The sequence below is a fragment of the Dasypus novemcinctus genome, chromosome 20 (genome assembly GCF_030445035.2).
Source record: "Dasypus novemcinctus isolate mDasNov1 chromosome 20, mDasNov1.1.hap2, whole genome shotgun sequence".
In the NCBI taxonomy this organism is placed as follows: Eukaryota; Metazoa; Chordata; class Mammalia; order Cingulata; family Dasypodidae; genus Dasypus; species Dasypus novemcinctus.
In genome coordinates, this window is record NC_080692.1 from 29,698,244 (window position 1) to 29,710,734 (window position 12,491).

A 12,491-nucleotide genomic window follows, 5' to 3' on the forward strand; every position below is an offset into this window, starting at 1 on the left:
AGAAGAAGAAATCCACAGCAGTGCTGAAAATGAAAAAAGACGTCAAGTGGCTAGAGATGATTAAGTTATTAAGCTCTTAAGTTTCTTATAAGTCATTCCAACCATGTGCCTTGCCAAGGACAGAGAAAAGCCAGGATCAGCATCAGCCATCTTGGGGAAGAACGCCTTGCCTTGATGCTACCTTGATTTGGATATTTTCCTGGTCTCAAATCTCTAAGTTAATGAATTGCCATTCTTTAGCCAACAAATTTCATGGCCTAGGACACTAAAACAGGGGCTTTGGTGTACTTAAGTTTAAATTTTAAAATAGGAATTATGTCCATATATTAAAAAAATCATTAACAAACATATGGTATCCGTGCTTTCCCAAACTAACACACTTCTTACTCCTTCCTGCAGCTTCAAACCACTATGTCTCATGAATACTTTGAGTTTCTCTTTATAGCTATAAGTTAACACAAACATGTATACATATCTGTATTTATTTTATTTTTCCATGCAAAAGCCAGCTTACAATATGCACTGTCACTTTTTTTTTTTACTTAACAATGTAATCTGGTAGAATTTTTCAGTACATAGTTTCCTCGGTCTGTTTTTGTTTCTATGTTTTTTTACAATGTCATATTATTGTATTGCATTTATAAACCATAATTTAGCTAGTCTACTACTGATGGACAAACTTCTGTGATGGACAGTCACAAACTGAAGAATCTTATTCATGTGGTATTTCATCTGTGTGCATGTATATATGTAGGAAAATTTCCCATAAGTGGAATTTCTATGTTAATGGGTATATGCATTTTTAAAATTTTGTTATACATTGCCAAACTGTCCCCAATGGGGGTTGTGAAAATATGCATTCTTCAGAAGAAGTAATATATGAGTGCTGAATTTACCTGCAGTATTGCCTCATGATGTTCTCAAAAGTTTGGATTTATGGCAATCAGATATATGAAAAAGAGTGTTGCAATTTGATTTTAATTTACGTTTTTCTTATTGCAGGTGAAGTTGAACATGGCTTCCTAATTTAAGGGCAATTTGCATGATCCCTTTTTTCTGACTCTTTGGTGATTTGTTTTTCATATCCTTTATTCAATTTCTAAGTTCTCTATTATATATATTCCTGTGATATAAGTTATAAATATTTTGCTCCCTGATGGCTGTTTATCTTTTGAGTTTGCTTGTGGTGTTTTTTACTACACTGAAGGCTTTCTTTTGAATATGTTAAATAGCTTGGTCTTTTATTTTCCGGTTTCTGGATTTTAAATTCTAGTTGGGAAGGTCCTTCTCATTCCAAAGTTATAAAATAAATCTCTCTTGTTTTCTTCCACTATGACTTCCTTTTTTATGTGTAAATACCTGTTATATTTTCAATACATTCTCTAGGGCATGAGGAATGTATTGAACTTAATTTTTTTCTAGGTAACTGTCTCTACCAAAAGATTCTTTTTTTTCGATAGTTATTTTACCCACTGATCTGGTATACGAATTTTATCACATGCTAAATTCTTGTATTCATTTACATATATTTTTGAACTTTGTATTTTGTTCCATTGGTCTCTCTCTCTATTCATGTGCCAAAATGATGTTGTTTTAAGTACAGAGGTATATAATATGTTTAATACATTGTAGGGTAAATCATTCCCGATGATCTGTGCTTCTCAGAAATCTCTTGACTATTTTTATTTGTTTCCCATCTGAACTTTTCATGAATAAATCTTCTTAATTTGATTGAAGTTTAATCCAACTGTTTTTTTCTGTTATGGTTAATGTCATAGCCTTCAAATTCCTAGAGTGGGGCCTGCATTTGTCTAAGCCACCCTCTGCTTTCACCAGTTGCTGTAGGCCTGGATGGCTAAGGGAGTTTCTTTCCACATTTTTGTTCCTCTCCCAACAGCAGGCTGTAATTGCTTGTTACTCTGTTATGCTCCTGATGCTCTCCTGGCCCAGCCTCAGTCTAAGGCAGGCCCTACGCACCCAGGCCTTAAGGTGGGACTTTCTCAGCCTCTCCCTTTCCTTCCTCCCTGTGGCAGCCAGACTCTGCCTTGAGTCCGTGTGATACTGGGTGGGTTCACCGTTTACTTATATTAATTTGTTTTGATAATTAAAACAATGTTGTACTGGCACAGGAATACACAGAGAAACACTAGAAATTTCTGAAAATACCCCCCAAAACGTGGAAATTTAGGAAAGGATTAATGTGCCTCTTCTGATTAGTGTATTAAAGATGAACTGTTTAATGAAAGCTACTTGGACAATTGGGTAATTAACACGGACTCTCCACTTCTTCACTCCTGTGTGGGACTGTATTATTTTTCTTGCTGGATTGTTTACTGCTATCCCTACGAGAGAATTCTGCATCTCTGCACATTGCTCTGAGACTTGTGTGTCTCCCTGTGGGTAGAGTCACCCTCCCCCCACCTCACCCACAGAATTCAGGCTTGATCACTGACTTGCTTTAGGCAATATAATGTGACAGACACCTCATCCAAAAAACAGAAGCTTTAAGAGCCATTGTTTAGTTCATCTGTTTCCCTTTTGCCTCTTTCACAAGAATGGCATGGCTTCCTAACAATGCTTTGCGGTAGGGTCAGTTATTATTCCCTTTTCTCCATGAGGAAGCTGAAGTCAAGAGATGTAAGCCACTGCCCTCGGCCCAGCTGTGAGGCAGGGATGTGAGGTAGGTGTCAAACCTGGGCAGTCTGCCTGTAGTGTCTGGACTTTTATGACTGCCCAGTACTGCAGCTCTCCAACATCATCTCCATTTACTCTGATTATTTTGGTCTCTTGTGGAGTCCATTTTTTTTTTTTTTTTTTTGGTACTGGGACTGGGGATCGAACTCAGGACCTCATATGTGGGAAGCTGGAGGCTTCCTTGAGTTGGTTTTTTTATTTGTTTGCTTGCTGTGGTTTTTTTCCTTTTCATTTTTTTTAGGAGGCTCCAGGAACCAAACCCGGGGCCTCCCAGGTGGGAGGCAGGTGCTCAACTGCTCGAGCCACCACGAAGTCTGTTTTTGATGCCTTTGCTTAGGGTGCTCCCTCTCAGTAAAATATTTATGCTTTCTGCTTTCTCTAATTACTAATCAAAACTATTTACTTCTTTTCCCTCCAGTTCCTAAATGAAGCCTTCCTAGACCAATATCCCCCAGAACATAAGTTACTTGGAATTATTCTCTATTTGACTTTATATGCTATATTCACAGTTGAAATTCCAACAGATATATATATAGATATATAACAAAGCTGTATCTCCACATTACTTAAAACAATGTAACTCATCATATAAACATGTAAGTAATGCTTGATGAATGATGCAACAGTTTGACACTAATTACACATTTATTCAGCAAGACTTTTTGGTGTCTGCTTTACAGAGACAAACAATCCCATTCCTTCCAAAAAGAAGTATAGGGCAGGGAATCCAACATGTGTAGACTAAAGAGGCTTCTCAAAGGTTTCCATGTTCTGCATCTATGGAGAGAAGAAAACCATAAAAAGGTTGTATGTTTCTTGAGGAGTGAGCATTTCCTCTGTTGGCTGTGTTGACTATGGGCATCAGAGTGGGCTAAGCAAGGGTTGGCATATTTTTTCTGTAAAAGGTCAGATAGCAATTATTTTAGGCTTTGTCAGCCATATGGGTGTGTCATAACTCCTCAACCCATTAAGGCAGTCATTACAATAGTAAAGGACTGAGCACATCTGTGTTCCAATAAACTTCATTCACAAAATAAGTGTAGGGCTGGCTTTGGTTAGAGGGAGGCAGGGTGAATTATGTTCCTCAATGTAGACATGTTCTTAATCTTATTCTGCATACCTGTAGATGTGAGCCCATTGTAAATGGGACCTCTTGAAGATGCTATTTTGATAAGGTGTGGCCCAGCTGAATGAAGGTAGGCCTTAATCTGGATTAGTGGAGGCCTTTACAAGCAGAAAAAATTTAGACAGAAAACCACAGGGAGAGGCTGGAAGCTGGAAATCAATGGAAGCCAGAAGAGAAAGGAGAGGACATTGCCATGTGACACGAAGCAAGGGTCCAAGACAAAGAAACTGAAGGATTGCTGGCAGCTCCAACACCTGATGTTACAGACTTTGGTGAGAAAGTAAACCTTGCCAATTTTTTTTTATGGTATCTGTGCTGGGGATTGAACCCGAGATCTCCTAAGTGGGAAGCCAGCACTCAATCATGGAGCCCCATTGGCTCCCCTGAGTTGGATTTTTGGTTTGTTTGCTTGTTGTTTGTTTTTGTTTTTAGGAGGCACTGGAAACCAAACCCAGGACCTTCCGTGTGGGAAGCAGGCACCCAACTACTTGAGCCATATCCACTCCCCACTTGCTGATATCTTGATTTTGGACTTTTCCTGACTTCAAAACCATGGGCCAATCAATTCCACTAACTTAAGTCAACCCGTTGTGTAATGTTTGTCATAGGAGATTGGCAATTTAAGATAAATGACCGTAATTTATGACCCCTAGGCTGATGGAAACCCAATTAGCTGTGGTAGAAAACGTTACCAATTGGAGATAGCTTTTGTACAAAAAAACAAAGCTTATTGACTTTTCAGATAGTGGAGTGAATATCTGAAACTGACAAGTCCACCTACATAGCAAGTGCTCTTCTCCAAAGGCTCTTTGTGTGAAAACAGACCATATGGATTATCTCCAATATAGGAAAAGCCTTATAGGAATTTAAAATTTAGGAGGAAGTTTGGAGAGCAAGGCTAATGGACTATGATACTTGTCATGGCATGTGACCTCTTACCTGTACTGCAGGGGGCGATATACTCAGCAATAGCAGACTCATCTGAAAGAACAATGGGGTGACGGGAGAACAAAATTTCTCTGAGTGAGGGGCCATATTAGGTCTATTCACTTTACTGTTGAAGAGAAGTGAATGGTATCAGAATTGTGAAAACCCCATGTAAGTAAACCAGAGTTGAATAAGGTAGTTATAATATCTACCCTCTTTCTCTGGGGGGGAAATTGAAGCTGACTGAAATAGCTGCTGTTCAAATTTTAAATTCTTAGGAAGATGACGATAATTACATTGTACTTTTCTCTTCTGTAAACTCTCTGCTTCTTCACTATGTCCAGCTTGCTTCCTTAATCCTCTTTCTAAGATTATTGCTCCAATAATTGGACTACTCTTCCTATTCCTACGTACTTGAAAGATTGTACCATCTAGGATCCAATCCAGTTCTTCAGTCCTATACTTTACTTTCTTAAGCACCAGCCTTCTGTGCTATTTTGCTTCCCAAATTCCTTACACTTAGTGCTCTAACACTCATTTGTCATTAACTACCTTCCTTGTTATATTATCTTTACATGTATATTATATTCTCTATGTCTGAAAACTACTTGAGGGAGAGATCAGATATTATCCTTCTTTTTAAAATTCTTAAGTTTCTGACTCAATAAATATTAATAATTAATTTATTCTCTAGGTAGTTTCTGCAGGATATGTCTTGGAGAAAAGATACAAATGGATATGATATTGACTGAATGGACTGAAAACAGGATCTATTGTCACAGGTGACCCACAAACACTTCTCACATGCGGATTTCCTGGATCTATGTTGAAATTGTCTCAGTTTTCTCCCACTCACCTGTCTCATAGTAATCATAGACTTTTACAATGGCTGGTTTCAGGTCTCTTACAGGTATGTCTTGCAGAACCATGAAGGAAAAGCTTAGTGTCTGACTGGTCATCTAAAAGAAAAAAGTGGAAGTAATGAAGAAACTACAAAGCCTCCTTCTCTATTCTTTGAGTAAAACATATTCTTCGTTGTTTTGTGGCACTTATGCATCCATATCTTTTAGGTGAGTAAACATTTGTGGATGTCAAGATGGGTTTCAGAATGCAATCTTGGGAACTGTTTGCAGTGAACAACAAAATTCCTCAGGCTTTCTCCTAAACAACTCAGATAATTAGTCAGATAATTAGTCTTCTCTGTAAGATTAATCCTCTGGGCCTATGTGAATGTTTCCTAAAATGCAGAGACTTATCTTTGCATGATTTGTAATTATTGTATCAAAATATTATTTTCTGTTTGACTGGATAAAACATCTTTTCTCTATAGTCTTATGTTTGAAGATAATTCATGAGATCTACATTTTATTTTATGTAGTGTTATATTAGAATGTTAACACTATGATTAATATCAGATTCCTTCCTTTTTGGTGTTTTTAAAATAACAGCAATATATGATAAACCAATTGTTCTACTTGTTTCATACTTGAAATTTCATAAAAATACCCATATCCCAACTTTAACATAATTAAAAAGAAAAGCAGAAGGTCCCATGGAGTGAAAAGGAGATTTCTCAAGTGAGACTAGAGTAGAAGAACTTTCAAGGGTGGTGGAGGGAATTACTAATTAATGATTTCCTTCTATGACTTGTTTCCCAGTAAAGAGACCCACTTTGACCACCAATATATACAGTCTCAGCCAGGATGTCAGGGCTCTCACCTGTTCCACGTAAATGAGGACGTGGTTGTTGCTCACTTCTGTCCTACTCACGTAGCTAGAACTTTCAAGCTGAAGAAAATTAGAGAACTCTAAGTTAGAGAACAGATGTGGGACATTGCAAGACCTAGAGAAGATTGGAATAAGGGACAAATGTGTTTAGTCTCCAAATAATGTGAGGACTAGGATTCCTTTAAATTATCTAGCTGGGGTATATTAGATACAAAAAGATGGGATAAGTGGGTAGAGGGAAGGAATCAAGTTTTGGAGACAGGAGTCAATATGCTTTGACTGAGAAAACTTTGGCTTTCAATGAAGGGAAGGAAGCTAAATATTTTCAGGTCAGGATTTCCACCATTCTTCAAAAACCAAGTAACATTAGATTCTCTGGCATCTTTGACGCTTCTAGCCCACATTTTGTCATTTCCAAATAAGTCAATTTTTTATGTAGTAGTCACAATCTTTTTTTTGGATTTTATTTTACAGTTTTATGCCCAAATGCTCTAAATCTCTAACTAGACTGTGAATGGCCTAAGGACAGGGACTCCTCTCTATTTGTCTGATATTGCACATCTCTTATCTTAGAGCCAAACAAGTAACTAATGTATGTAGATTCCTGGGTTTGGGGAAAATAAACTTTTTGATGCAGGATAGAGCTTTGATATAAGTCCGGTCTTAGTTTGGGGATATAGATCATCTTACTATAAGGGGTCTACTAGGTTTGAAATACACATACCATTTTTACTGTTGATTTCAGGGGAATAAAACCAGATATCATCTTTACATCAACAATCACCATATTGGAGACAGGACGACGCCCAGTGTAACTATGATGTCAAAGGAAAAAGAAGTAAGAGTTTAATTTGCAAGAGGAGGTACCTTCCTTCAAGATCCACCATACCCCAGTCTTATCCATGAAGTTTTCTTTAATATTATTACTCCCAGGTATCTGTGTTCATTGGACATTTATGATATTGATTTGGAACCTTGAGTGTACACCAGAATCCATAGCTTGCTTAAATCACAGATTTTTAAGCTCACTCCTAAATTATCAAATCAGAATCTTTGGGTATGAAGCTTGGGAAGGTGTATTTTTAGGACATCTCTAGCTTTTGGATGTTCCATCTAAAATATTCACTTGTTACTTAGTATGCATTATTTTTATATTTTTAAGTAACTTGAATGTATCATATCTTTCCAAAGAGGGATCTAAATGTTGTAAGAGCAGATAATCTCTTATGTTTCATACTTTGCACAAACTGATGTTTAAGAAGTAGGTTGGTTACCTGAAATATGATTTATTTTATAATATTAATATCTTTAGCATTAGACACATAACAGTGTTATTTGCTGCTTTATTTTCTTAGGATTCCTATAAAGTTTTTGTTAGGTTGTAATAAGATGACATCTATATTTTATACATAATGTATATTTTGTATTTAGCATTCACATTTTATATTTATCCATTTGATTAGAGAAATAATAAAATAGAATTCAATTATTCAGATGAGGTAATGGAGATTTTCCCCAACCCAAAATACAAATGCTTGAGGAAAATAATTTATTCTTTTGCAATGTGTTAAACAAAAATTAGTGTAAAGGAAAAGTAGAGATTAGAAGATTTAAGTTGTCCAAATTGTTTTCACTTGACAGATTTAATACCAGACTTTACTGCAAATTGTAAATATTTTCAGTCTCCTTAGCCTTGAAAACATTACTGAGACTTTAAGGCAAAAAGAACTGCTAGAGAAAAGGATCACTTCCTAACAATAAAAGGTTATAAATTCATTGAGTGGATATATCAATTATAAATTGTATTCATCTGGTAGTGTAGCTTCCAAATATATTACTAATTACTGATGGTTCCATGTAGCTTTTAGGCTCAAATTAGGTGATGCCGTCAAAAGGTCTTACCTGACGTCCAGTGAGATCTGGAAGCTGGTGTGGGCTTTGTGTCCATCACAAGTTTGGGGCAGAGTTTGCACCCTCAAAGCAAATGGGGAGTCCTCCTTCTCTGGGTAAATATTGTATTTTATGGATGTCTGTGGAATACCAAGGACACTGTCAGTTTTTCTCTTCCCCTGAGACTTTTTCATCACTTAACTTCTCTAGATTTGCCCTTTCCTTGCACAGGAAGGAAAGAGCAGCACTTCCGTTTTAGTACAAGAGTTGACTCTCTCCAAAATAACTCAGTAGTCTCACCTGAAGATACACACATCTGTCCCCCGTCACTGTGATGGCATACTCCCCAGGCACTTCAGGCAATGAGACCTGCTGCAATAGCAGGAGGTTGCTGTTGTCTACTTGGAAATTTGTGGAAAAGGCCTGTGAATTCTGAATGGTCACCTGTGCAGCTTTCCCAGTTCTGGAGAAAGTGGCTGCTCCATATCTGGACAGGGCGTGAAGTGCCACCACTGTGTCCTAGAAGAGATGAATGGAGACCCGCCCATGCAGAGTATAAGTTCTTGGTAGATGGGATTTGTCCCAAAAGCCTGTGCTGGCCACCACAAGGAGATTCTGGGTCCCTCCCCTCCTAATGTATACATCTGCTAATTGCTTGTCCTTTCTCTTTGCCTTTCAGGCTTTATCCAAATCATGCTACAGTTTCTCCAAGTGAAATAAAAGTTTACTAATTCTAACTAGCCTCACAATTTATTTTAATCTGGATTAGTATTTTCTAAGGGGCCTATTCTGTATGACTCAGAAGACCCTGCTTTTACTCATCTTTTAAAAACCAGGTTTAAAATTAAGAAGTTAAAGGTAGTGCCTGTAGTTAACTAGATGATTGATGACCATTTAGCTGGAAGAGTAAGAGAAATCGGTTGCAAATAAAAAAGAGCAGTTTACCACAAGTTTCCCTTTCCCAAGTTTTTTTTCCCTTTATATTATATAGCTTGTCTCCACCCCCCCAATCTCTCAGTAAAACAAAAGTTTCACTATGTAAATCCTGAGTTTAAAGGGGACTTGTAAGGGGGGGGGGGGGGGACTCAAATTACCTGGATGTTTAACACAATCATTTATACTATCAGTAAAATACTTCCAAAATTGTGATAAGTAGAAAAAGAAATTACCAAGTGCTTTAGCAAAAAAAAAAAAAAAAAAAAAGGAATTTAATTTAAAGAGGAAGAAGGGACTCTCAGGGCAGAGTTTTGGAGTAGAAAGGAGTGAAGAGGCTGATCTCCTTGGAGTAGTTTTAATGGAACTTCTTAATCATTTCATGAAGATCACAGTCCGCTCTGCTTGGTCACCTTACATTTAATCAGACAATTTTCTGGTTCACCTTAGAAGGTTTTTTTGCAGGACTCTGAAGTTGGGGTCTGTAGTCTGGAGCACTGGTTCTCAGCTAGGGGTGAGTTTTCATGTTACAGCTGGACGTGGAGTGCTACTGGTGTCTACTGGGCAGAGGCCAGGAATGCTGCACAGGGCAGCCCCCTACATCAAGTGTCAATAGTCATCAAGGTTAAAGAAGCGTTAGTCTAGAGTGTGGCCATGATGAGAGTCCTTAGGATACAGGAAAGCTATAGAGGGATTAATATTTATTGAAAGTAGCCAAATTGATAGCCTGTTAACATAGGGTTTAGTGAAAATTGGTTTGGGGAATTTCTTAGGCCCTTTTCCTTCATATTCTCACTGTCCTCAAATATCTCTAAACAACTTTTTTTGTATTTTTTCCCCTTCTTGTTTCCTTGTAACTGTTCAAGCCTTTATTTGCCAAGTGAACCTGGAGGAGAAGATTCTTGGGAACCACAGACCTGGGTGGAGGAGAACCCGCCCTGGGAATTCTGTTGCTTTGTGATCCACTTCACAATGTGTGATGCAGTAGTCAGGTCCTCTGAGGATGGGGCAGGCTGGGCCGTGAGGTAAGCCAGGAGCACGTAGGATGTCATCTCCACCTCAGCAGAGGGAGCCTGGGGTTGGTAAAGTTGCCCCACTGGTGCCTTAGGTTTCTGAGGTCGCTCCCAATGGATTGAGTCATCTTGGGGGTGAGAAAAAGCAAAGAATCATAACTATTGTTAGACAATGAATGAGTGCATGTTCACATCATACGGAACTAAAAATAGTAATACAGAAGCTGGCATAAGGTTCTTTCTGTCATAATTTACCAAAACTCATTAATTTGCTCTTCCATGATGAACTTGGTTTAGCCCTGTGGGGCCAAAGTAGTGAGTGTTGTCAGAAGAAGAAATATTGAGCATCCTTACCAATCTCTTAAATATTGTTTTAGTTGGATTGGTAGAAGAGAAAAACGGCAGAGAGAGAGAGAATTCTCTCACTGGGATATTCCTGGGAACTGGGCCATAAACTGGAATATAAAACCTACCTATTTATCCCAGAATGTTTTTGTAAGAATGTATCTGGCAAATAGGGATAAAAATACTTTGGAAATGTTCTTGTACTTCTTTTACTATGGCTTTTTAATTTTAGCACCTCATCTCATTCAAGTACGTAGGTAGACATTGTGTGAAAAAATATATATCTAATATATAGGTCTTAGCAAGTTGGAATAAAATTCCATAATTTACCCATAGTGTTATGTTTATTGTGTTTTCCTCTGTGCAACATGCAATCCTAGAGAAGATGTTTTTAGAAGAGACGCTCTGTTCTCACAATGCATGACTTGGCTAAGGAACAACAGATTTCAGCAGCAGAATATTCCTCCATTTTTTGTAGAATCCATGTAAATGGAAGGGAAGAAATATTATAATTTCTTCTCACCTTCTTTCACAGCTTCCTTATCAAGTGAGTTCAGTATTATTCTTCTCTTATCTTGGTTTCCCGCCAGAGCATAAACATAGGCTAACAATGCCTTTGTATAGATATGACTCCCATGGATCTCCTTGGTTCTGTTCCAGGCTGACTCCAGGCAGAACAGGGCATTATGAACAACAGGGTGCTGTGAAGGCAAAATGGGGGTGGTAGTGAAAAGAGGAGGAAATAAGCCCTGAGCTGGATAATGCTAGACTGATGTCAGTAATGGTTTTCAGCCAGCCAGGGAGACAGCCTACAGTATTTAAACAGAAGCCTATTTTAGATCTCTTTATCTCATAGGCAAGTCCCAAAGAATAAGGTTGGGAACCTGTGTGGGATGGTTTGGAGCTGTTTATACCCCAGAAAAATGTATTCTTAAATCTAATCCATTCCTGTGGTTGTAAACCCATTGTAAGTAGGACCTTTTGAGAAGGTTACTTCAGTAGAAGTGTGTCACATTTCAGTAAGGATGGGTCTTAATCATGTCACTTGAAAACTTTATAAGAGAATGAAATTCTCAAAGGTGGTAAGTCCAGAAGCTGAACACAAGCAGAATCCAGAGACACTGCCATGTACTCTGTCTTGTGACAAAATAAGGACCAAGGGCCTCTGGCAGTCAACCCCAGAAGTCACAGTCTTTGGGAGAAAGTATCACATTGGTGGTGCTGTAATTTGGACTTCGTTCCAAGCCTCATACTCTAACTTAATAAATTCCCATTGTTGAAGCAGAAATATTTCCTCGTATTTGCTGAAGCAGCCTAGGAAACTAAAACATTGCTTTCAGGATTAGTTTTGGTACTTATTCTAAGGGCATTACCAGACAAGTATAAATCCTCCTTAATGGATTGACCAAATATTAATAGTTGATCTATTTGAGAAGTGTCTGAGCAAGGAGCAAAAGGAAAGTTTGGACTTGTTTTATAGTAGGGTGGCAGTCCAGACAGTAGGTTCTGCAGTTTTCATGGTCGGAAAATGGGATTGAGGTGGACCTTACAGTGACTGGGAGAGGAATCTCCAGAAGGGCAATGGTGATATAGGCAGAGAGAGTCACTTCATCTTCCACTCCTCCCTGTAAATATGAGAGAGAGACAGAGGGAGACAGATTATGATTAATTCTACTCCCCAATTTTAGATATTCTTTTCTATTGTTTCATAGAAATTCTCTTGACTATTTTTCTCTACCAGGCGTAGTATCATCCTCATTCAAAGCACCGTTTCTTCTTTCTCTATAATTTCCAGGTTTAATATTCCTTCCCTGATGCTCTCCTACTTAACTCAG

At 38.1% G+C, this 12,491-nt stretch overlaps 1 protein-coding gene across 1 annotated transcript in view; it reads right to left on the reverse strand.

Moving 5' to 3' along the window:
* Positions 1-3,320: 3,320 nt before the first annotated feature.
* LOC101438219 (PZP alpha-2-macroglobulin like) overlaps positions 3,321-12,491 on the reverse strand; it is a 41,778-nt gene continuing 32,607 nt past the window's right edge. Inside the window, exons 27-36 of the mRNA XM_004451386.3 lie at positions 12,207-12,281; positions 11,180-11,357; positions 10,216-10,439; positions 8,666-8,884; positions 8,378-8,505; positions 7,200-7,290; positions 6,467-6,535; positions 5,604-5,706; positions 4,760-4,801; positions 3,321-3,471 (exon numbers count right to left, since the gene is read on the reverse strand). Of these exons, the coding sequence (XP_004451443.2) occupies positions 3,449-3,471; positions 4,760-4,801; positions 5,604-5,706; positions 6,467-6,535; positions 7,200-7,290; positions 8,378-8,505; positions 8,666-8,884; positions 10,216-10,439; positions 11,180-11,357; positions 12,207-12,281 (1,152 nt within the window). The 3' untranslated portion in view covers positions 3,321-3,448. The remainder of the gene's footprint in view (positions 3,472-4,759; positions 4,802-5,603; positions 5,707-6,466; positions 6,536-7,199; positions 7,291-8,377; positions 8,506-8,665; positions 8,885-10,215; positions 10,440-11,179; positions 11,358-12,206; positions 12,282-12,491) is intronic.